The sequence below is a fragment of the Callorhinchus milii genome, unplaced genomic scaffold, assembly GCF_018977255.1.
Source record: "Callorhinchus milii isolate IMCB2004 unplaced genomic scaffold, IMCB_Cmil_1.0 Scaffold4, whole genome shotgun sequence".
NCBI lineage: Eukaryota > Metazoa > Chordata > Chondrichthyes > Chimaeriformes > Callorhinchidae > Callorhinchus > Callorhinchus milii.
Window position 1 is genome coordinate 12,014,813 of NW_024704745.1, and position 26,397 is coordinate 12,041,209.

The 26,397-nt window shown below is 39.7% G+C and overlaps 1 protein-coding gene across 2 annotated transcripts; it reads left to right on the forward strand.

The window, feature by feature from the left end:
* The first annotated feature begins 280 nt into the window (after nt 1–280).
* Nucleotides 281–22,699, forward strand: LOC103180165 (immunoglobulin superfamily member 3). 2 transcript variants are annotated; one of them, XM_007895855.2, is made up of 10 exons: nt 281–471; nt 4,815–5,192; nt 5,509–5,916; nt 10,195–10,575; nt 11,828–12,211; nt 13,169–13,570; nt 14,344–14,760; nt 16,416–16,826; nt 17,830–18,237; nt 21,352–22,699. In XM_007895855.2, the coding sequence occupies exons 1-10, from the start codon at nt 387–389 to the stop codon at nt 21,567–21,569; spliced, it is 3,492 nt and encodes a 1,163-aa protein (XP_007894046.2). In that variant the 5' UTR covers nt 281–386; the 3' UTR covers nt 21,570–22,699. The 2 variants fall into 2 exon arrangements, with proteins under 2 accessions (XP_007894046.2, XP_007894047.2); XM_007895856.2 differs by lacking the exon at nt 17,830–18,237 and having other exon boundaries at nt 283–471.
* Nucleotides 22,700–26,397: the final 3,698 nt, after the last annotated feature.

Below are 26,397 nucleotides of genomic sequence, written 5' to 3' on the forward strand. Positions count from 1 at the left end.
AACCCTGACCCTATTTACATAAAAACTCCCACTTAGGTGAGGAGTACAGCCTGACAATCCATTCACACCCTAAAGGAAGTTTGACTTCAGTCAAGTTTTAGGCTTCAGTGATTGAGAACGGCTCAGAGTCTTATTCTGCTGAGCCACACTGTGCCTTATGAAAGAGTCCTTGTCCGGGCTTCTGGCAGATTTCTCCAAACATCAGGAACGTGATTGAATGGAGCTCTGAACTTAGAAGAGGAAATCTGTTGTCTCTGACCTTGAGTGGGTTAATGTTTCTGACTACTTCTACTGAAAGACTGTGGTGTGTTAAGTTCACCGCACACTTCCTAGTTTCCTTTTTGTATTAACATTGTGCTTTTCAGAGTTAAGTGCTGCTCAGGCTCATGGCAGCAATGAAGCGATGCTGGTTCAAAGAGGCACCTTTCAAGCTCTGGACCCTGCTGGCAGTTTCCCTAATCTTTTCGCTGGGTGAGTATACAAACCTCTCATTATTCTGTAGCCTGTTTGATTGTGAAATGAGTGCTGGTGTTCCCTGTTGGAAATTTCACACACCCTTCCCTCCTGAGTTGTAAATCGATTCCAGAAATTCTGGCTCCAGAGCTGCACCTTTTCAGCCTGCTAAACAGGAGATAATTTTCAGGGGGTTTTGTGAACCTGAATAGTGACTGCAGTGCAACAAAGGGAAAGCTGTTGCCTTTGGTTCTGGCGACTCCCTCACCGGTAGCTAAAATAAGAGTTAAAACACGTTTACATCATCTTTCTCCAGTTTACAATGCAAAGCCCTGAAGTTATATGCATCACAAAGCGCTCAGAGGAACTGCCCTGAGGGAAGGGTGCTGTATAAATGCAAGTTGTGGCTGTTGTTCTTGTTGTCAGGAGACGGCGAATTATGGAGCAATTAAAACAGTCGCTGTCTATGTTCAGAGATTTGTGGGACTGCCTTAAGGCCACTTGCTGTTATTTGTCATCATTGGGACTGGTGAAGTTCACTCAGTCTGCTCAGTGACATATCCCAGGATTTACTGGGAGTCGCTTGCTAGATATTTCTCCACAAACCAGCATTAAAACCCAGCATCACAAATGCCAATGGTTTTGTGTGGGCGACACTGCACCTAGCCCAGGGAGCGTTGCAGCTATTGTGTGAATTTCACAACATATTTGAATGAAAGCTGACTGAAAGTAGGAACTGTGTGAATAGGTACAGATTCGCGCATAATACCAAAGAGTGGAGTCTATAGCTTAATGGTTAGAACACTCAACTCGCAAGTGAGAGGACCCTGATTTGTCTCGAAGATGTGATAAGGCGCTATATCAAATGCAAGGATTATTATTACAAGTCTGTGGACTCTTAAATAATCTGTTAAATTACATAAGCTTTAAGCATTGCAGTCTTAACCCTACGGTTATGTTCCTGCCTTGTAATCTATTTTCTCTGTAAACCATTGAGAAATTTCAGTCACTTGAAGCAAGCAGTTTTCTTCACACCCTGTAGTGTTCACTGGGAGATTAGCTACAAGGATTAAGAAATTGTCATGGCAAATTTATTTTTTGCTGTGTTTGCACAGGAATGGATTTGAATTTTGCAAAAGAAATTCCCACTCTTTCAGCACACCTTAAGGTGGAAGTGCAGTTGGGTGCAGACTTTAGGTCAGGAGTGAAGTTGAGATCAAGTTACAGCTGAGTAATGGACACTAGAGAAAGATGATAGGCAGCTTTGTGCAATGGAACCTGAGATCCTCATTTGAACAGGAAGATCCTCATTTGAAAGTCGTCATGAGAGGGTTCACTTTTTGCAAATCCTCTTCTGAATCACACATCTTAGATCACATTGTTACATTTCATCTACGAGGTTCAGGGTATAAATAAGTAATAAATGATCGTTTAAAATCCATCTAAACAGGCAGATGGAATCTCTATTTAATATCTCATCCATCGGATGGCACCTCCGACAATACAGTGCTTAACCTGCATTACACTGGACTATAGTCATAGTCCCAAGTTGGGGCTTCAAGCCACATGCTTTTGATCTGGAGGCGAGAGCGCTACCAACTGAGCCACGATGGTACAACATTGTAAAAATTCTTAAACTCAGACTTGTGTAAAGAACCACGGAAAACAGCTTCCAAACTAACACACTATTTTATCCAATCTTAAATTTTACGACAAAATGCCCTTACGGGCCAAGGTTACAAATAATTACTGTCCTCTCTGGTGTTGCTTTACAAGTTTTGCTTGAAATGCATCAAAGTTTTTTTACATCATGGTTGGTATCAATCGTGTCAAATGCTGACTTCAGATATAATACTGTTGTCTGATAACCTCAGCCTGGAATGAGCAGCTGCAAAAATTGCGTGGTCCACACCCTCTCTACGTCTAGTCTTCCAGGGTGAGCATAAAGAAATAACGTCATGATTGATGACATTTCTGCGTGGTGAATTCAAGTTCACACATGCTTACCTGGGAACTAGTTTTTTAAGGTGTGTTCACTACAAAATTTGACTTTTAATTCATCATTTCCGCCTTTTGTTGACACACATTGAGACAATTTGAGGAAGAGCTAGAGAATAGCGGCTAGAGTCAGACAGTGGGGTGAGGAGTGGGTGGAGGGGGGTGGGGGCAGAACCAAGGATTCAGTAGATACAGGATGGGAATTCATCATCTCCCTATAAAAACAACTTGCATTTATAGAGTGCCCCTCATGCAGGGTAGTGCCCCAGAGTGCTATAACCTAGCACCCTCCTTCTCCAGTCCCTCTTGTTGAGACCCATCCTCATCCTTTGCCCATACCTGCTCATTGATACCACCTTTAAACTCTCTTGTCCTCTTCTTCATTGAGCACACGCAACACCTTTCATTAAGTTCATTTTGGCCTCCTTCCCCACATCCCTTTGCACATTGTTGTCTTACTGTTACCACTTCCCCCCTTCCCCTTTCTTTGCTCTCCTTTCTCAGGCCCCACTGTCTCTATTTTCCCATTTCTTCCCCTCCTCAGGTATAACCCTGCGTCCTTCCTTTCTGAGGTTGAGATTCTCTGCTGCACCTGCTGCACTGTTCCCCAGTCTTAACACAAGGGAACTGTTTCTCGCTGGTTTGGCCAGGCCCAACCTGCAGCTGAGGCGGAAGAGGCTTAGATGAGTGAGATTGTGCTAATAGATTAACATACAGCAGTGGAATCTGGACTCGTAACTCGGAGGAGTAAAGGTCAGAAGTATTTTCATAAAAAAAGGCCACTTTATTACCAGTTGGAACTTGCAAACATCATCTGGTCAGCTGAAAGAAATTGCTGTCTGGTGACAGCCTATACTTTAACTCCATTTGAAGCGATGAACTCCATGCCATTAACTGAAACCGAGCGCTTTTGCTAAGTATGATACTGTATTATTAAATGTGTATATCGGATTAGCAGCATTTGTGCTGTTAAGTATTATATCCACTCTGTAAGACTTAATGGATATAATCTAAATATTATATCCACTAAATATAATCTAAATATTTATAAATAATATATAATCTAAATATTATGTCCACTATTTAAGACTAATTAATTAATAATATTAATAATAATTAATAAGAATTATTCTAACCTTACTTGCATTAGCAACCTGCTGTCTTGTCTTCAACATGTTTTCAACACTTTCTTGTGGTAACATTTTTATTGACATCCAATAACAACTTGCACTTATACAGCATCTTTTGTGCAGTTAAACAGGCTGAGCCAGCACCTTGGGACATTCTCCTGATGTGAAAGGCGCTTTACAAATATTATTGGTTGTTGTTGATGAGTGAGAGCCTAAGCAGAAAACAAGATGGGGAGGGATTTTGGGGGGGGAATAATAATCCTAATAATCTATTTGATATAGCACCTTATAACGCCGTTGAGACATCTCAAAGTGCTTCACAGAATATACTGTAAAGTGAATTGACTATTTGTTTGGGTGGGGGGAAGAGAGATAGGTGGGACGTGACTGAAGACGCAGTCAAAGAGATTGAATTTTTCTTTGAGAGTTTGAAAACCTCATCAATTATTTATTTTTACGAAGGGTTTTCAAAACTCTCTCACTCAAAATGATACCACAGGAGGGAAAGAAAAATGGAGGTTTATTGTAACTTTCTCTGCTGGTTACTTCCTCTGGAAAAATCACCTACAAAATGCAGTCACTGCACTTTGTAGTAAATCCTGTGAAGCGCTTTTAGATGTCCTCCGTGTGAAAAAGCACCACATCAAAGGCCAGGATTATTATTAATCATATTGAATAATATTTAATAATAATTATTCTGACCTTAGTCCATCCCATTATCTAATTCTGGTTCAATCACAGAAGTTCATCTAAAGGAAACTGAATTGTTTAGTCCCAAACCAGACAGCAGATGGATTTCTGTAGCCTTGTCTGCAGTTTCAGCCGCAGATTAGAAAAAGAGGAAATCGAGATGTATAGATTCCAGTCTAACAGCAGAAACGTCCATGATTTTGGAGTCCACACATTAACCATTCACTAAGCTCGCTGGTACAGCTCTGATATGAATAATGGCCACTTCAGTGAGTTGGCAGAGTCAACCTATACCTACGCAAGCAAATCTAGGAGGAGTGGTGGTGGGGGGGTGGGTGGGTCAAGTCACCTTTAGAAGAGAAATAGGGAAAGTGGAAATTTGGGTGAGAAATACAAAGTTCAGTTTACAATAATTTTTCAGAAATTGTCAATCATGGGCGATGAGAGTTAACTGGCCAGAAGCAGATTTTTAAAAATACATCTTTTAAGAGATTAAAAAAAAAGTCTAAATTGAATTAACCTGTGTTTTATACCTTGATGCAGATCTGTGTGTTGCACAACGGCTCGTGAGTTTACAAAAAAGCCCTCTTGTCCGTGTTGAAGGGCACCATACAACAATCCAATGTGACGTGAGTGGGTATCAGGGATCCCTCGAACAGGACTTTGGTTTTTCTATCTTTCGACCAGATAAACCTCAGTTGAAAATCCAGATTATCAGCACTCATGATTCAGGCTTTTCATACGCTAAGTATGGAACCAGAGTGCGGAACAAGGAGATTTACATAGAGAGACTGGCAAAAGACTCAGTGCTGTTGCACATTACAGACCTGAAACCAGATAATCAAGGACTGTATGAGTGTTTCACCCCAAACACAGACGTTGCTTATTGGGGGTCCTACAGTGCTACAACGAATTTGACAGGTAGGTCTTCCAACCATTTTTACATTTTATATTGTATGCGAGTTCACAGGATCATACTGTAGCATTAGCCTTCATTCTGTATGTTCCCTCACTGTTTGATTTTGCTTGATTTAAATTTTCCTTATGCTCCCGAATATACAAATGTATTATTAATAATAGATGTACTATGCATAGTGCATATTTTCTCATCATTTGGTAGCAAAATAATTAGTAATTTGTATTCTTTTAAGCAACAATTAGTTACATTTCTATATAAAAGTCTATAAATAGCCACTGTACACCTTTTAGCCCTTGCTGAATACATGTGCTCTTATAGTCATTCCAGATACGCTCAGTGCAACATCGGTACCCCAGACCCTGAGTAAAGTAGAAGGTGACTCTCTAGAGCTGCTGTGTGAGGTATCAAAGCAAACCTTACAGCACACGCATGTGGCTGTCTCATGGTACCTACAGAAGGGAGGTCAGAATCTCAAGGTCATCTCTCTAACGCAAGAACTCATTCTGGAAGCTGGAGAAGTGTATAAGCGAAGGCAGGCATTGGGAGATGTACGCCTGGACAAGATTGGAGCCACCTCATACAAATTAACCATCGACAAACTGCAGACATCAGATGAGGGGGAGTTTTATTGTGAAGCCAGAGAGTGGATCCAAGACCCGGACAATGCCTGGTATGACCTGAACAACAAGGGCACAGACAAAACTGTGGTGAACATTAAAAGCATAGGTAAGGCTTCTGGCTTCCTAAAATATAGTCAGGATCAGTTTAGCAATTTTTGCCACATGGAGTCTAAGTTGCTGTATTTCTTCCTGGGATTTAAGGAATCTTATTCAACCTGCAGAAACACCACTTCAGAAGTGGATTGGGACAGAGCAGAGTTCCTGAAGGGATCCCAATTGGCACAATTCAACTTCCTTATTAATAATAATAATCCTTGCATTTGTTATAGAGATGTCTCAAAGAGCTTCACAGAATATACTGTAAAGTGAATTGGCTGCATATTTTGTGGGCGAAATGTGGCAGTCAATTGCACACAGCCGTGTCCCACAAACAGTTGTGGATTGAGTGACCAAATTATTATTTATTTGTTTATTTGTTTGTTTATTTGTTTATTTATTTGTTTGTTTGTTTATTAAGGAAACATGTTAAGAAATATTGCAATTTAGACTACACTTGCATAAGGGTACTTACTTGCATCATTTGATGGCAGTCACCAACATTTATTGGAATATTAGAATATATATTTTTCTTTACATTCTGGGTGATAACTGTATTTAAATAGGTTTCTCATCTCTTCAGAAATAGGTCACAATAATTTATCATTCAAATAAAATACATCAAATGATCAAATGACACTATTCTCACTGCTGCTGCAGTAATGGGTACTTATTCCAGAAATGATGCAAGTGCTGAATCCCTTTCCTTAAAATAATGAGGGGTATGTGTGTGTCTGATGATTTTTCCATTTGTTTGTCTCTTCACAAAATTAATTAGGCTTTTTTAACGCCCACATTGATATTAAGATAAATGTTTCATCCACTTTCAATACATTTAATTCCTTACACAAATTGCTTACTTATCATCTCAGTAATAAACCAATAAGGTCCTCTTCCGAAACATAGAAACATAGTCAGGAAGATAGAAAAAACAAATCAGGAGGAGGCCATTCAGACCATCGAGCCTACACTAACAATTTGTTAAATCTTGATAGATTTAAAGCCCCATCCTTTCACAATATTCCTTAATTTCACCCACAAAATATACAGTCAATTCACTTTACAGTATATTCTGTGAAGCGCTTTGAAATGCCTCAATGACGTGATAATGCGCTATATCAAATGCAAGGAGTGTAAATCCATATGGTCTGGTGGGGCCAAGTGGCCTGTTTCTGTGCTGTATGTTCTTTGTAATCAGAGATTGGTAAATATGTGGAATAGACTATCCACAAATGATCAATGGGATGTCTCCAAAGATCAGGAATGCACCACAGCTGGAAAATGAAAGTTGCAATTTGCAAATGTGAAATAGATGTGCAAGTGCATCTCTGCGATTGTTTTGTTTTCTTTTTGTTCTTTGAAATCTCCTACAGACAAATTCCGTAGCATTGGTAGCCTTAAGTAATATAAGTATATAGGTCACGTTATTCTGCACTAGAAAGGTTGCCGTTTACCAAGACTGAAATGGTCCTGTAGCTCAGTGGTTAGAGCACTCGCCTCATAAGCGAGAGACCTGGGCTCTATTCGGGTCAGAGCGAGTTTCCTTACTACACATGACTGATAATAAAGCAAAAAAAATTTGGTTACTCAATCCACGACTGCTGTGTGCAATTGGCTGCCGTGTTTGCCCACAAATAAACAGTCAATTTACTTTACAGTATATTCTGTGAAGTGCTTTGAGACGTCTAGAAGACGTGAAAAGCACTGTATCAAATGCAAGGATTATTTTATTGTTATATTTACATGCCTACTTGTAAGTATTATATGGTTGTTTGTTTAGCTAGGAAGACATTGGGGAGCAATGGAAAGGGAGAGAGAACTACACAATCACTGGCAGTGGGAATGAAGAGCATTTTCTACTCTGTTTGCTACTTACAAAGAATTAGTCTTATTTGTGTTAGTTTATAACACTTACCAAATTTGTCCCTATGCTCTTAGAAATAACTGCAATTTCATTTTAAATTATTATTAAACCTACATTTTAAAATATAAAACTTCTGCACAGTTATCTATGAACTTTCAATCCTAACAATAATCCTCGCATTTGATATGGCACATTTCACGTCACAAAGACATCTCAACTAGCTTCACAGGCTATACTGTAAAGTATTGCGACTATGTATTTTGTCCGAATGCAGTAGACAATTTGTGCACAGCAGCATGCTACAAATAGCCATAAAGTGAGTGTCCAGTGACATAAAGGTCAAACGTTTGGAGCAGTCGAGCATAGCCTCTGAAGACGGTCAAATTTGCTAATTTTAGTGAGCGGAGGAGTAACTTCTATTTCTGGAGATGCATTGAATCCGGTCAAAGACATGTACACAGTTTGATTGTGCTCTTCATTTGAAGTCAAGTGAAACCCAAAGTTTAATTCCTCACAGACTCCAAACACAACCAATACACACAGTTATTGTCTGCACCGAGTTATATCCAAATAAAATTGGTCACTGTTTATGGGTCTTACTCTGTGCAAATTGGCTGCTATATTCGCCTACACAAATACAGTCATTGGACCTTCCAGTAAATCCTGTAAAGTGCTTTTGAGACCTCCTCCCAATGTGAAGGGCCCTACATCAAATGCAAGCCTTGTTATTATTTGAGGTATTCAATTATAGCCACAACTGTCTCAAAGATTCCTCAGTTTTGTTTTGTTTTGTTGGTGTATTATTTTTATACACTAGCATTTATTCCAAAATTACTTTAATTTAGCTGCTCCCAGCTGAAGTGACAGGCATTGGAGCGATTATTGTGAGGAGCACAAATCTGAGTAATAGTGGAGGTGACAGGAGATCATAAGTAACAACAATGTGCTAGACAGGATAATTGCAGGGAAAAATGGTCTCAGATGTATAAACTGAGGTTCTTTTGTTCAAGCCTGAAATATTGACCTTTGATCAACGTCAGTATTATGCTAATGTACAGAGTGAATCACTGCTATTAACCTCTCAACAGTCTCTAACTGCTGGTTTACAGTGGAGCTCTCCAGGTTACACCAAAGGGAACGCGTTACATTTATGCCCCAGGCTGCTCCAGAGCAAATGTGATAAGAGAGAGTGTTTCAAAATTCTTTGGCCAGATGCCAAGAGTGAGATTGTGACAGTCTTTAAACTTTCATGAGGAGAGATTTCAGGAGTGACTTACAGAGTTGCAATTTTAGATGTCTTCACGACCCCATTTTTGCAGTGCATTTATCCTGAAGAAAACTGCTTCCTGAAGCAGTTCTTCAATGCTAGATGGTGTTTATCATGTGCACTATTTATGTGGCAGGGCAGGCACTCCCTGCAGTGGCCATTAGCGCTTTAATTCAACCATGCAATTGGAAGCTTGTGCACAAATAGTGGCTACATATTTAACTGATGACTGCACCTTCCCCTTTGTTTGTTTGGGGAAGGCCTGTGAAAACAGTTACAAACAACACACCCTTTTTGAGGCGAGTACCGTTGTTCAGCCCACGACTGGTTGAAAGTTATTGCCACCTTGGCCTCCCCCAACAAGCCCACCTTGCATTTGTGTTGCCATTGGAGGCGCTACCATCAGCCAAAGGCACTCTTTTATTGCTATACACTCACTAGAAGCAGCCATCTTGTTCCAAATCCTTTAACATAAGAGTGGAATTGCAGTTAGTGATAAATCAGCAATGTAAATGCAGCGCTAGATTTCTTTCCTGTTGGCTGCTTCCCAATGACCCATGAGGGCAAGATTGGTCTGGATCCTGAATTTTTCCATTGCCACTTTCTAATGGGAATGAGAATTTGGATTTGCACGTGAGTAAACCCACATTCCAGTTTGGGAGGAAAAGGCGCAGGCATGTATGTATATTTGCGTGCCATGAAAACCACTAGGAAATTCAGACATCTTAGAATGCTAGCTGCTAGTTTTTGCTTCCTTGAAGCAGATAAGAATGTCTCAGAGAGGCATTGGCCATACCTGTGCATAAGTTATGTGCAACTGTACTTCAGAACAGTGATACCAGGGACCAGCTTTTGCAGTTTGTCCTTAGCATGTGTCAGTGCTATTTGTAAGTAAGCCTCTCATGTTACTCAGCGTAAAGATTTTCATAGACTGGCGTTAGTCCTGGCGCCTGTTATTGCAGAACACAGCTTCAGAGCATGCCAAGTGAAATTGAAATGATAATGTTCCACCGTGTTAACATTATGGACAAAAAAAAACCCAGTTCCGATTCTTCTTAAACAGAGTTGGACATAACATCTTTGCTATCAACTTAGCAGCAATATTGTGTAGTAACAATACTGTCAAATAAAAATACTGTGGTTTGATTTCACTGTAGGTAAGGAGTTCCGTGCTCGGATTGAAGCCACTCCAGCCAGCATCAATGTTGGAGCTTCATTGGAAGTAGTCTGCATTGTCGAAGCTCAGAACACTCCCGACCGCCACTTCTCTGTCACCTGGTTCTTAAAAAACAAGGAAATAATTCGCTTGGGACCCAATGCAGTGCCAGTGTTTCATGGTGAATATTTCAACAGAGAGAATCTGGGGAAGGTGAAGGTCAATAAGAAAAGCAACTCAGAGTATCTTCTAAAGATCTATCAGGTTCAAATGGAAGATGGTGGCGTATATTACTGTCAGGTGGAAGAGAGTGAGCAGATATCATCGGGAGCCTTTTCTACCAAGAAATCAGAGGAAGTTACAGTCACCGTCGAGAGACCACGTAAGTTAATAAAGCACAATAAACACGTAGATCTTTCTGCTGATCAGAATGATGGAAAAGGAACAGGTTCATGCTTCAATCCTCACAAAACCTCAACATTTCACCTCCATCCCCACCCTCACTCATCCCCCAATGTCAGATGTTGGGGACAGTGCAGAGCAGTGCAGTTGAGACAACACATTTCTTTTGGTTTTAGTCTGAGCTTTATTGTCTGAAAACTATTATTCAAATTTTAAATTTCAAAGCAATGGTCCTTAGGGTAAGACCATTTAAATTTCAGGCCTCAACTGCATGCCTTCGCTGCTAATGTTTGCAGTTCTACAAAAAGAGGCAATTCACTAAATAATTGCATTATCAATTGGCCTTGCATTTGAAGGCATTGCAAAAGCTTGGAACCAGTCTGGATTTGCTCCAGAGGTGAGATGACAGGCCACTGCTCATTCAGCCCTCTGTGAGGGCTTTGAGTTGCATGTCTCCTCAGAGTTAGTTCAATCCCAGTTCAATCTCAGTGAGACAGATCCACACACCACACACCCTGATAGTGGAGTCCTGTAGCTCAGTGGTTAGAGTGCTTGCCTCACAAGCGAGAGACCTGGGTTCATTTCCCGGCAGGGTGAAATGTTGGGCAAACTTCCATACTCCACTTGCCTCTGTTTACCTGGCAGTAAGTAGGTACCCGGTTGTTAGTCGATTGGCGGATCGCTTTTCCGGGTGTAATAATTCCTTCAAAAAATATAATAATAAAATTGGTCATTGAATCCACGATTGTCTGTGGGAACTGTTGGGTGCAATTGGCTGCCGTGTTTCGCCCACAAAATATACAGTCAATTCACTTTACAGTATATTCTATGAAGCGCTTTGAGACGTCTCGAAGATGTGATAAGATGCTATATCAAATGCAAGGATTATTATATGTTATCATTATGACACTTTATTTGAACATTCAGTTTATTGTCCTCGGAAGTGTGAAAAACTTTTAAGTTTCCAATCTGAAGTTTAGAGTTGTACTGACTGAGCTACCCGAGATATCATCGAATCCACAAAAAGGACTATTGCAGACCATTCACTAAACTGACTATATATTGATAAAGAATAAAACATTTGACAGCAATTCAGCATTGGGCTTCTGCCAGCAATCCCCTTTGTCCTTGGAATCTAGTACACCATCAGAACCGCTCAATTCAATCCTTGGCTTGTAACCCATGTTCTCAATACATGTCTCACGCGAGGTTCAACATTTATCTTTTTACAGAGGCAAACCTGAATGTGGTTATCAGCCACAAAACAGTCCAACTCTTGGAAGGCGACTCTCTTGAGATCACTTGTGACATCCAGTCGACGACTGGAAGCCATGGCCAGCTCTCTGTAGATTGGCAATTCCTGAGCAGCAAGGGTGAAACCAGCAAAATCATCAGCATGGACCAGGATGGCACCCAGGTTACTGCTGAATCATACCGTAAGCGCGATGTCAGGATGGCGAGGGTGCAATCGGATGCCTTCAGTTTGGGGATTTATAATCTGATGACATCAGACAGTGGGCAGTACACATGTAAAGTGGTGGAATCAGAAGCAGAGTCCAAGCAACTAACTGGCGAGTACGTCAGCAACAGTACAGTCTTGACCATTGAACCACTTGGTAAGCACTTCAAGGCAGCTTGCCTTTAAATATGTAATTACTGAACTTGACAGAAATTATTTGCGAAGCCCTTTGAGATCTTTCGACATCACAGCCACTCGATCATTATTATTGGCTGATGGCCACAAAATATACAATCAATTCACTTTACAGTATATTCTGAGAAGTGCTTTGAGATGTCTCAAAGGTATGATAAGGCCCTATGTCAAATGCAAGGGTTATTATTGTTATTATTGAACATTCATGCTCATTCACTTCTATGCAGTGAATTGTAGTGCTCATGAGCTTTGAACTTCACCTGATCCCGGTCATTCTGGTGCTGAGCCTCTGCTCACCATGGAGTCAAATCTCCTCTCTGCCCAGAGACCATTATTATTAATAGAGACCTGATTCTGACTGGGGTTTTCCTAAATTTGGAAAAGCAGGAAAAACAGCCATTGTACATTCCAAGTAGTTGCCTCCAAAGGCAGGCTTACTTATTAAATAACGTGAGCTGAGGTGACCTGGAAATAAATGATAACATTTTGTAATTATACTTTTTTGGGGGGTTAGGGGGGGAGAGAGTTTCCAGTTCCAGCTATTTAATGACGTCTGATTTAAGATAAAATGATTATGTAAATGCAATTTGTTGCTGTTGTTGTTGAAAAGATAGAGCCAAGATATGGCTGAAAAGCTTTAGACATGACCAATGATGGATTCCTGCTTGGTGGAATTCATTTTCAAGTCCCTCCAAGGCTTTTCTAATTTTACTAAGTGGATACTGGCCAAACTCTATTTGGGTTTAAGGCAGCATCTGATGTAAGAACCCAGAGAGGCTCTTTTTCCCATTGAAAAATGAAAATTAAGGCTCACCTAGAATCTAAATGTTTTGCTAGAAAATATAATTCACTTTTCTATCCTGATCCTCAGTGATTCCAGCACTTCACTTTACCATTTAATGTCTTTCGTTTTTAACAGAAAACAATTTCAAAGTTACTGCAATGACCAGGACGCCAGCAGTGAAGTACAATGATACTTTTAAACTCCAGTGTGTCATTCAACCCAGGTATCCTTCCCATGTGATAGTATCTGTAATCTGGAAGTTCCAACCTAACTCATCCACAGACAGCTACAATCTGGTCACTTTCACACCCAAAACTGCTATTGAATGGGGGGACAAGGTGGATAACTTCAAGACAAAGACCTCGGTGGTGAAAACAGTGTCCAATATTTTCCGTCTGAGCGTCTCCAGGGCAAGCCATCTGGAAGCTGGGAAATTCCTGTGTATGGCTCAATTATGGGTGAGAGAGAACACAGGGGAGATTGTCATGAAAGCTAGCAAAACGTCAAACATCCTCCAGGTGAAGGTTACACCCCCAGGTAAGTTACTACCTGAAGCAATTTCTATATTTCAAAGGATCAAACATTCGGTATAGCAGAGCCCACATTAACCCTTGCTGCATAGCAGGTATTAAGCAGTCCTCACAAACAGAATAAAAATTGATATAAAGAACAAAATAGAAAGCAAACAAACAAGAGACCAAAATGAAACGGAAAATCTGTAATAAATATGCAGTAAAACAAATGAGACACAATAAAGCACTTAGCTCCATCAGCAGAGCTGGCTTGTCTATTGTGCAGGGTATTAATGACAGTCAATTGGAGTCATTCGCAGAAGCATGTGGAATCTAAATGAGAAACCTTTATATTAGGTTGTATGTGGTATAAATGATATACTTTTTCAGAACCTTTTTCAGAATGCAATTATCTATCGATTCTGACAGTAATTGGTGCAGAGTTGCTGGAGACAGAGAGCACAATCACTGGGGCTGGTGCTTGACAGGACAGGCACTGTTATAAAGGCCCAGATAATGCATTGCATGGTGCAATGGAGCCTGTAGATTACATTGCATGGTTATTAGAGTCTGTATTACACTGGTGCAAACTGCATTGTTACTGGTGCAGCAGTGCTGGGGTTGCAACACACATTAGCTGTTATGAGCGGATTGCTCTCCTGATATGAGAGAGCTTACACTGTGGAAACAACAGTTGGGCATATTAACCACTGTCTTCCTTGCTCACCTCAAACCTGAATTGAGCACAAAATAAAAGGCATGGATTGTGATGTGATGCTATCTTTCCCGCTCCTACAGTGAGCAAATTACAGGTCAACAAGGAGATCAGAAACATAGAGAAAAGGATTAATGATATCGTCGAGGTTGAATGCAGAATTTCAGCTCAAACACAGAATGATTCACAATTTGCAGTAACGTGGCTCTTCAGGAAAGCACAGGACTCTAACACTGGGGATGAAAACCTTCTGCAAACTGATCGCAATAATATCATCCAGTACTACGGTGAGCTGCTCACGGACACTCAGAAGAAGATGAAATTCCAGGGGGAGAAGACCTCTAACGGGGTGTACAAACTGATTGTACAGAAAACGGATGTGACCGACAGTGGGAGATACCACTGCCGCGTGGAGGAATGGCTCTCAGACCCCAACAACGTGTGGTACAAAATAGGAGAGGATATGTCGGGGGTGACAGATCTTCAAGTCCTTAGAGCAGGTAAAGAACGTTGAGAGAAATTTGATTAAAAAAATTCCCCGGTGCTGGAACAATTTGGTTCATTGTTTCGTTCACAAAATATACAGTCAATTCATTTTACAGTATATTTTGTGAAGTGCTTACAGATGTGATAAGGTGCTATATCAAATGCAAGGATTATTATTATTATTATAATACAAAAAAATTAGTTGATTCCTTTTTTTTGAGAGCCAGCCTAACTGTTGGGGATCAAAAGCCTACCTGCTGGGGAAGTTCAGCTCCAGGTGAACACAGGAACAATCAAGGAGAAGAGTATTGTAGTATCTATTGATATGACAGGAAGAAATGAATAAATAGAAAGAAGATTTGCAACATATAGGTGATAGGGAAGGAGAAAATTGTGCAGGTAGCAAGCACATTATAACATCTAAACAATCCAATACAGTACACATTTACATTTATATAGTGCCTTCCACATCAAGAGGATAAACAAGGAAGTGAGTGGGGGAGAATTGTAGCATGCAACAAAATAAGTGGTTGCTTGAATCAATAAAATACAGTAGTAATGGTGGTTGTTTCGGATAAAACCGGATTGATGGATTTGATCAAGTGTGTGGTGATGTGACCTGCGCATTTAAGGTAAAATGGAAGCAGCACAGAACAGAGGGTAAGCCAGAAGCCAGATGATTTTTAGACGGTGAGGAGCAAGACCTTAACTGCCTGTCAGAGCCGAGGTTATTAATGGGTTTAATAACTGACTGTTTGGCCTTAGGAATTGGAGTTTAATACATGAATTGGTAAATTACCTCTGATACAGTCTTATAGTGAAAGCCTAGTCATTCGCTTACTCATCCTGAGCAACATAGAACTTTCTAATAACCTGTTTGTTCAGAGATCTGGAGCCATAAGATTGGATAGGCTCATAACATGGGATCAGCAATGAAAATCCATGTGACTAGATGAAGTAGAGTTGTCAGCTTCATACTGCTGAGCAGCTCAGAGATCATAGCACTCATTTTTTACACCGTGCATGTTACGCATTGCATGCTTTTGCAGAATTCATACGTGTCCACCTGCACACACAAATCTTTCTTCTATTAATAGTCCTCGGTAGTGCAGAAATAAGTCTGCATCTCTTTCCTCTGGTGGTGCAATGAAGCAAAATGTTTTCGGGAGATCTATGCGGGGAGCATCAGAATCAAGATGAACCTTCAGATCTTTAGTGCAAAATTGTGCAGGTTATCAGAATGATTTTCGTAACTCAGATTATAAAAAATAATAATAATCCTTGCATCTTCTCAACGTCCCAAAGCACTTCACAGAATATACTGTAAAGTGAATCGACTGTACATTTTGTGGGCGAAACTCGGCATCCAATTGCGTCCAGCAGTGTCCCACAAACAGCTGTGGATTGAGTGATCAAATTATTATTATTATTTTTTTGAAGGGATTATTACCGCTGGAAAAGCGATCTGCCAATCGACTAACAACCTGGTTCCTACTTACTGCTAGGTGAACAAAGGCGTGTGGAGTAAGGAAACTTGCCAAACGTTTCACCCTGCCGGGAATTGAACCCAGGTCCTCTTGCTTGCGAGGCGAGTGCTCTAACCACTAAGCTACAGAATCCCAGCTACAAGAATAAGCCTCACTCTGTTTTCTTTCTGTTGCTACCTCAGGTGTGAAATTACAACTCAGTAAAACGAATAGCACAGTGACGACCATCGAGGATGATGTTGAAATTAAATGTAATATCGAGAGTCAGTTACAGAGGCAGTCACAATTCTCAGTCATGTGGTACTACAACCAAGAACAGGAACCAGATTCCAAGGGAATAAGCCTTCTTAAAACCGATCACAATAATATCCTGATCCAGTACCCAAAGTCGCAGATGGGTGCCCAGAAGATGAAATTTCAGAGCATAAAGGTTTCCAACAGCAAGTTCAAGTTGATCATTCAGAAACCAGAGCCCAGGGACAGCGGTGTTTACTATTGTCGTGTGGAAGAGTGGGTCTTAAACGCTCAAAACGAATGGTACATTCAAGGGGACGATTTGTCTGGATTAACAAAGCTTGAGGTCCAAGCACCAGGTAAACAATTCATGTAACCATTCCATCAATCTCAACACATTGGGGTTATTCTTCACCTGTCATGTACACAGCCAATTTAAACCAATTACAGACATGCCTCAAGTACATTTGGTTAGAACTGACCTTTATGTCTCAGCTTGGCTTCATTTGTAGCACTCTCACATTTGGGACAGAAGGGTTCAAACCCCATGTCTTTCTGTGACTCATTTTTTCTGAATCCCTTGCCTGCTCTCTTTTCCTCAGTTCTCTTTGTGAATTCCATTCTCCTTCTCTCTTTTGTTTTCCTTTTGATTCCCACTCTCCTGCTTGTTCTCTCTCTCTCTGTTCCTTCTTGAATCCCACTTTCGTGATCACTGCGCATGCACTTCAATCATTTTCAAGAGGTGTTTCAGTTGGCAGCATACTTGAGAAGTGGGGTGGGGGAAAACTATCGCCTGTGAATCTGAAGATTGTGGATTCAGGCCCCATGTTGGCTCTTTGAGCTCACAGCCTAGGCTGATGGTCTTATGCAGCACTGGGTTGTTGGAGGTGCCATCCTTCAGATGAGATGTTAACTGAGGTCCCATTCTGTGCCTGTTCAGGTGGACGTTAAAACACCACTTGAAAAAAGGGAGTTAAAATTGGGATTTCCCTATGCACAAATTAGCTGCCATATTTAACTTCAAACGCACAATTACTGCACACTTCCAATTTTGTTTTGAGATGGCTTGCTAATGTGATAAGGCGCTATGTCAAAATGCAAGGACTATTATTGTTATAAGTTTTTGTGTGATTAGACCATTGTGCTTTCCTTTCTCTTGAGGACACTAAGTCTTAAGTAAACCAATGCAGAAGTGGTGAAGATTACACCCGCTGACAGAGGATTTGACAGAGAAATTGGATTTAACAAAAGGGGGAAATTTACGCAAAAATCTTGTAAAAATGAACTGAAACAAAATTTATAATACTGTGTTTGGAGCAGAAGTAGGAGAGAAATGCTTCTCTTTCTTTTATCCACAAATAGAAAGCAGATTACAAGTGTACAAAACTGAGGTAAGTATCAGTGTACAGTCAAAGGAGCTGTTCCACCTTCATTGCAACATCACCTCCCAAACCAAGGATGATTCCCAATTTGCTGTGTCCTGGTTTACTTTGAAAGCAAACCAGGGAGCTCACGAAAAGAAAAACCAAGAGGTTTTAAAAATCAATCACAATTCTGTCTTTGAGTATGGAGCTGAGGGGATGAAGGACAGGCTACAGCTTGAGCGACTCTCCAATAGATTGTACAGCTTGACAGTGCACAACGCCAATACGGGCGACAGTGGGATCTACTATTGTGATGTGGAAGAGTGGATTCAAAGTGTCAACAACACCTGGTATAAACTAGGGGAGGCGCAATCTGGATTGGCCATGGTTACGGTAGAAACAATAGGTAAATTATTGCCACACTATCACAGACTGTATATTTGGGAAGTAATATTTCCATTGAAACTAACAATGTTTCTTAACAGGTTTCCTTAATAAAGAATCCGAGTCGTGCACATAAGGACTCCTTGTGTTAACCTCATGCCCACCCATGGGAATTCTGCTCTGATATAATCTAATTCCGGAGACCCGGGTTCGATTCCTGGATTTGATAAAGTTTTACTGGGGTTTTAAGAAAAAGATTAAATGGATGGAATTATTCGTTGGTCAACAAACGGGTTTGTAGACTTAAATTAGCATCAAAAGTACAAAGTGATGTTAAAAAGACACAAATCTATTAGCAGAGTTAATAGTTGTGGTGCTGCAGTAGTGACTGAGATCGCCCAATGTTGTAATCTGCAAGATAATGGTTTGTGTTGACCATTTTATGTCACATTGTATTGGAGAAGCATCACCACCAAAAACTATAGCACAGCTTTAAATAATCTACTTCCCTCTGTCTAACTCCACCACCACTATAGTGCACCACGAACTGTAGTCTCAATCATCACACCATCTTCCCAGCCACTGCAGACATTCTCATAGATTTGACGTCAACACAGTCAGCATTTCAGTATAGAGCAGTTTACTGTATTTAGGTTGTCACAATAGAGGGGACTTATTTTTAGATCAGGTTCATTAAAACATCAAGCGAAGTTGCACAAGTAGCGCTGTGCCTTGGAAATGTATATTTCCCGGATTAACAAAAGCTTTCCCACACGATTGTAAGATTTATTTTTCTAAAATCCAGAAAGTTTAAAAAAAATGCATTGATTTACTTCATTTCTATTTCTAGATTTGAGCCGATTAGTGCAACAAAGCCACATTTAGAAAATAATCATTAATATTATGATTTAATATATAGTTTAAATACAGCCAACATTCAGATTGCTGTAATAATTCACTGTGAAATGGGAAGTAGTGCCAAAAGGAAATAGGAGGCACATGTATTCTATGTATGAGATAGAACTTGCCAGTGGGAAGTTGAAAGAAACCTATGGGTGTCGCTGACTGGTCACTTGCTATGTTGAAACAGTTTGAGGCAGGAATAAACAATAGAAACCGGATGCTGGACAATATTGCCAAATCATTTGATTTCAGTGGCCCAGAAATCACGTTTTAGTGTGCAGTGCTCTGGTCATGTTAGAGTAGCCTGTATAGTTATGGTTGCTGCAACATAAGGGGGCTGTTCAGGTCATAGAGCCAATGTAGAGGTGAGGAACGAGGAAGAACCTTAGCATTAGACAAATCAATTATGAGGGATAATTTAAAAAGCATTTTATTATAAAGTACTAAATGGGATTGAGAAATTAAAAGGTAGAAGTAAAGGCAGAGTTGTAAAGATCAATTTCAGGATAGGCAACAGGAAGTATTTCTTTACACACAGGGTAACTATCAACTGGAACGAGCTATCAGGAAAGGTGGCCAGGACACTGGACAGATTCTTTTCTTCCTGGAATAAGGAGATTAAATCTTTAGATGGGTCATCTTCCACATTAGTGATTCTGGGATTGACTGGCGAAAAATGAAAGCATTACACATAGGAATGACAGGAAGGAGGTGATATATTAATGAAAAATATCTTCATTTATAATGTAATATTAATTGATACGACAATTCTGTAGAACTCACTTCTCCTGTGATTACGTTGTGTACCGTTATCTGCGAATCAGTTGAATGCAGGAAGCGTGTATAATTTGAATATTTAATGGTCCATTGAAATGCAGAATCTGCCATTTAATGTGAATATTTAATAGGAGATTAAAATACACATGTAGTATGATCTAAATACTCCATGAGTGGCTGATACCCGAGTGTTATATAATGTGAATATTTAATAGGGAACTGGAATATTTAATGTGCTATACAATATAACATGAATAATTTAAGGGCATATTAGAATAGACTGCTGGCTGATCCGAATACTCAGTAGCAAACTGGAATGCAGAATGTTATACAATGTGAATATTTAATGTGCTTGAATACAGAATCTTTTGTAGAATGTAATGGTGAATACTTAATACAGATTTGGGATATAAAAAGTGCTGTGCAATGTGAATGCTCAATTGTGGAACTATAACATAGAACTTTTCCCATCGTAGGAGGAAAACCTTGAAAACTCATTTGTGGCATCAATATTTATTGTTATGAATGGTCAGGTTTCCTTCAACCCCTATATTGCAAACTGACTTTGAGCTCATACAGTAGTCTGACACTCCAATTCATTGTGGGGGGGGGTGTACACTGCATTTTGGATGAGACGTTAAACCAAGCTCCTGTAGCTCAGTGGTTAGAGCACTCGCTTTGCAAGCGAGAGACCTGAGTTCAATACCAGGCAGGTCAGGGGGAAACCTTGGGCAAGTTTCCTTACTCCACACAGAGCCTAATAATAATCCCTCCAAAACCCAAAACAATAATAAATAGGTCATTTTCAATCTACGACTGTTTGTGGGACATTGCTGTGCGCAATTGGCCGCCGCGTTCGCCCACAAATATACAGTCAATTCACTTTACAGTGTGTTCTGTGAAGCGCTTTGGGACGTCCTCCCGACGTGAAAAGCGCCATATCAAATGCAAGGATTATTATTATTATTATTAAGCTGCCTAGTAACGAACCAAAAACATTTGAAAAGAGAAGGGAGTTTCTCCCTGCGTCCTGGATAGCAATCCCCCAGATAAAGTTGCTAAATCACTTCATGGCTGTTTGTGGGACATGGTTGTGGGCAAATTTGCTACTGTGTTTGCCTACGAAATACATAGTCACAACACAAAAAATGTTGTGAAGTGTTTTGAGATGTTTCATCAGGGCAACATTAAAGGCAAGGATACATGTTGTGATTCCTTAGACCTGGATTAATTTGGATTACCTTCTAAACAATTACATTCTCCTGGCATGAAAGGCACTATATAAATGTAAATTTGTATTGTATTTTATTGATTATACGATAACATTTCAGCCCACAATTGTAGTTTTCAAAACATGCCACAAGGGCACATGACCATTCCATCAGATTTGACCATTTGTTTTTATACAGCAATTGAATGGTTTTGCATCTTATATGTTTTATGTTTTATTTTCCAGCTCCTACTCTTCACTCAAACATCTGCGCATCAGAGTCCATGTTCTACTTCATATTTATCTACCCATTTATCATTTTCGTGGCTCTCATTGCACTTTCAATATATTTTTACCTCCGGCCGAAGAAACCAAAAAGATCTGTCAATGATAAGATCTTCTGGACTCCCATTGAGAAAATAATGGGAGAGCCCAAGTTGGAAGAAGATTTGACCCTGAAATAATGTGCTATGGAACACCGTTATTGTAAAAGCTTAAACGCCCTTTGAAAATTTCACCTGTGACTGTTACTGCTATTGAAAATTACGTAAAAGGAGCAGCTAATAGTACGGCTGGTGAAGAAGAAGAAGAAGAAGAACAGGAGGAAAAAGAAAAAAAGGAAGCTTAAATGAGGATAATTCAATCACTTTAAAGTGGAGGCGCATGTTCAGGTGATTCATTCATCTGAAAGATTACATCCGCTTTTTCTAATATTGAAAAAAAAGTAATTTGACTTGAATTGGGAATTCTTGCCTTCTAAGAGATTTTTTTTAAATACGGCCTCTTTGTTGTCTACAATATGATATGGAATCTCAGTTTTTCTCCAAGCCGAACAGCTGTATAATATGCCAGCTTCACATTACCGCCAGAATTTGTGCTATCGCAATTCAGCAGCAACACAGTCTTAACAACATTCCTAGCCCAATATTCTTTACAATTTGCTGCCCGGTGCTCAAAGGGTAAATGCATTGCATTGTGTGGTGTACTGAGATATAGAGAACAGGAAAGTCCCAAGATTCGATCCCTGGTCTATCATGAGTTAGTTGGCCTGAGTTGTTTAGCAATGAGGTTGCTGTGATCTTACTGAATGTCACTGATCCAGAGAGGGAAGGAGTTAAATCAGAACAATTCCTTTTTGTTCACTAGCAAAGTTCTGCTGGAACGGGAGAATATGTGGATGCCTGGTGAAGATAGGGGGGCGGTTTGGCTGTAATACACCCATGGTCGTGGCTAATTGAAGGAGAAGTAGCATTTCAACCGGGGTACTGTTGGGATTCTTAGAACAGAACCCAAGCATGAATCATTGCCTCAGGGTAGGAGAGAAAAAGTAATGCTGCCTCAGGGGAAGCTTTGTTCGGATAATTTATCTGAGAGCAATGCTACGTCTTGTTTTTATTTGAACATGTAAAGATTTGATCTATATATATGTGTTTGTATATATAAATTGAAGTTGTTTTATTCTTGAAGCCAGACTTTTATTCAAATGCAAAGCGTTCTACGTTTTCTAATTTAAAGTTCCACTTTTTTTGTGCGTTTGCTAAGAAAAACTATTTTTGTTGCCTTGATTTTTTTGTTACAATAATAAAATTTTAAATGGATTGATCAATTATCTTGTTTTCAATTCCCTCTTCGGAGTTTACTTGCGCTGGGAACGTAAAAGCTGAAGGAAGGAAGGAATGCGAAAGAGGGAGAATAGATCAATGAAAATTCAGGATCAGTAAAGAGTATCAGTACTGAATGATACATCATTCTACTGAGCACCCAAGAAATGCATGAGACATTGAAATACTAGTTCTACGGCAGAATGGCTTCAGTCAATATGAAGGGAGATTGTAGAGCGACCACATCCATCCTGCATTAAGAGTCAGGCCAGGATTAATGTGATCCTTTCAACATAGCGCAATCCTAGCTCAGAAATGGAAATGCATTCAAACAAACATCTCGTCTCTCTTCCTTGAAGTGATGCACAATAAGCAAAAGAGGAAAACAAATGGAAGCCATGACTCCAGTCTGCATGTGTGTTCCAGCAATGTTTTGGGAGTGAGGAGATTGGTTGCATCGCAGATTCCACTTTTTCAATCCCACTGTTTGTGTGAACTTTTGAACTCTTCTTCATCAGTACTTTCACAGGAGTATCAACAGACAGAAAGTTTGATGCTCAGCATCCTCTATAGTCTATAAGTTTTGTTCAGTGGAAAAAGGAAAGTTATCAAAGTATTATTAAGTCATCTGCTACTGTTTGTAAATCTGTTACCACCTGCTGAAATGAGAATGTAGATCATTATTGTTCTCATATGTTTTAAAACGGTGTATTTTCAACTACTACTGAAAAATAGAAATACTTCTTTAACGTCATAACGTACGTACAGTCCACCGCTGCTAGTCAATGAGTACACCCTGTTTCCACCATTTGGAATGCTTTAGTTGCATAGAGGTGAGCTCAACCCATTACTTGGCCAGCAACTGTGGAAATTTCAGTCATTGTTGAAGGAAGTGGTGTTTTTGAGTCATGTGCACAGCATTCAGAGTAAAGGTTGAAGGCTTGCCAAATACAGGAAGTGTTTTTAGCAACATATTTAACTGCCATTTGTTCAGAAATAATTCTTCATCTGAGAAAGATATAAAATGGATTGAGAGACCTCAATGACTGACTAGGACTGATGGCATTGAGGTGGCAAACAGGAGGAAATAAATAGGATCAAATTGAGATGTCTGTGGTCGAGCTTGTTTTGTTCAAACAAAAACTAAAACTGTAGAGTGTAGGAGGTAGAGAAGACCGATGGAGATAAGAAGATTCACAGACTTGAGATCCTGAGAATGAATTAGATGGATGAGAGACAATATAATGAGTATCAAAGTCAATAGCAATGTGTTTATTCAGAGCCTTTCAAAGATGTTCTTGAAAGCAGGGAGAGCGCCAGTAATGCAGGGCAGCTTCAAAAGAAAATTTCAGAGGACAAGAGTGTGGTGGATAAAAGCTCAGCCACTGACGGTGGAGTGACCAATAAGCCAGGTCAAAATGGTAAATAATAAAGCTGGAAAGTAAGACTGGAGAAGATGACATAGGTAGAGTGGGACAAGAACTGGAGGGATATGCAATCCAGAAGTTTTTCATGAGGATGCAGAGAGGAGGTATTTGGAAGGTAGGAGAACAAGAGAGGAACATTCAGAGAAACAATGATTGTTAATAAAATGGAACAAAATAAGAAAGTTCCCAATGCAAAGAAAGGGTGAGAGGCAGAGAGGAGAGGTGGGGAAATGAAAGATTTGTGTTTTATCCTATGCAGGAATACAACATAGAGCCATCCAGAGAGATAGGGATTGCATTCAAATCCTGGATGGATTTGCTGAAACTTCAAAAGGAAAGATTTCAACATATCAATGTACCAGTTGATTCATTGCATTCCCAACAAACTTAACTGATACTTAGCACCATGGTCCTAATACTAATGGCAAGAGAAGGGAACTTCTCTCAGTGTCCTGGTCAATAAATACAAATGGGTCATTCACTTCATGGCTGTTTGTGTATATTGTTGTGCACAAATTGGCCTACGTGTTCATCTACAGAACACACAGTGACTGCACAGTATATCCTGTGAACACACAGTGTATCCTGTGAAGTGGTTTGGGATGTCCTCCTGACATGAAAGATGCTATATCAAATGTAAATATTATTTTTTTTAAATTAATACAAGCAGAGAGCTGATAAACATTGAATTCAGTATTTTGATTTAAATGAGGCTTTATAAAATATGTGCAATCACAAATATCCATCAATCGATGAATAAGATTTCCAACATAGCCAAACTCTCTCATTCATATCTGTCAGTCCTCTCATATCTATAAGAATATCCATTCAGCCACCCATACTCTACAAGGAAATGTACTTATACGTAAGTATGGAAAATAAAAATAAAAATCCGGAACTATGCTGAGCTGAGCCAGAAAGCGTAAAATGTGTCTAGAAGTATCTCACTACTTTAGTTTTGGGGAATGAAAGTTTAGAACATGTTCGGTTGTGTGAAATAGAACAGGTAGGGAATATATGCATCCTTCAAAGGTACAGAACTAGCAATCAACAAACCAACACTTAACAATGAATGGAGCCTGCATTTGAAGTGGCAGCTGTGAGTAAATTAGATGTGCTCATAACTGAAGACATTTTTTCATGATTTAACAAAATATATGAACGTGACTGCTGCCATAATTTCCTGGGTGCATTTTTGACTCTTGTGGTCTCACAGGAAAATTATCAAGTAAAAGATCTTTGAAATTGAACTCAGAACTCAAATCATCATCTCACAGCTGTCAACTGTTCATGACAGACTCTTAATGGTAATTTCCACTTTAAGAACATTTGCAATAGGAAAGATTGAATATAAAGATGTTTAGAATGCTACGAACAGGCCTCAGAGTTAGATCACTACCAATTTAATGTCTGGCAGTATTGGAAGCTTAAGGGTGACATTTCAGTAAGCAGGGGAGGCTCACCTCATTGAGAATCTAATCTGAAGCATGCCTAGAGGGACAATGCTTTGCCTGGTAGAATCCGGAATACCTAATCTTTAAAAGTCCTGCTGATTGATTGCCAGGGGTTGGATATCAGTAGATATGAATACAGTCAGAGATAAAGCTTCAGAGTCAATGAACGTAAGACACACTGCAAAAAATCCAACTGATGGACTCAGTTTTTTTTTGCTCTATTTGCAGCAAAGTCAATTTTTTTTGCAATCTGAGACAGAGTTAGAGAAGAGAAGGTAAAAAAATAGAAAAATATTCTGAACATAAAACAATCAATTCTCTCGTACACATTTTCAGAAAAAAAACCTCTTTGCGAGAGGAAGTGATTTCCTTGCAGGAATGGACAGATTCTTTGCGATTGACTAACAGTATCAATAAAATGGTATTTGGCTGGGCAAGCTTCTTTCTTTGCTCAGAGAATTTCTACTGTTCTTCTTTTTGGCAGGATTTATGGTGGTGAAGCTTTGGACGAGTGCTGACTGCTGCAAAAATATTACTTTCTTTAAGTGACAGAAAAACGAGAGCAGACTTTCCCAAGTTGGTACTTGACTGTGTTGCAGCCAGTTGTGTTTCTCACCTCAATTCAAAGACACATCGACAGTTTTTTTGACTTTAAAATGTTTGCTTTTAATTATATTTTAGGCTAGTATCTGGCGAACAAGCGTGAAATCTGCATCCTCCATGGCCTGATTAAAGCCTTTCCCGAACTGTACCTGATAACTTCATCTTTCTTTATGTATAAACCCAAGCATTAAGATCTGACATCAGCAT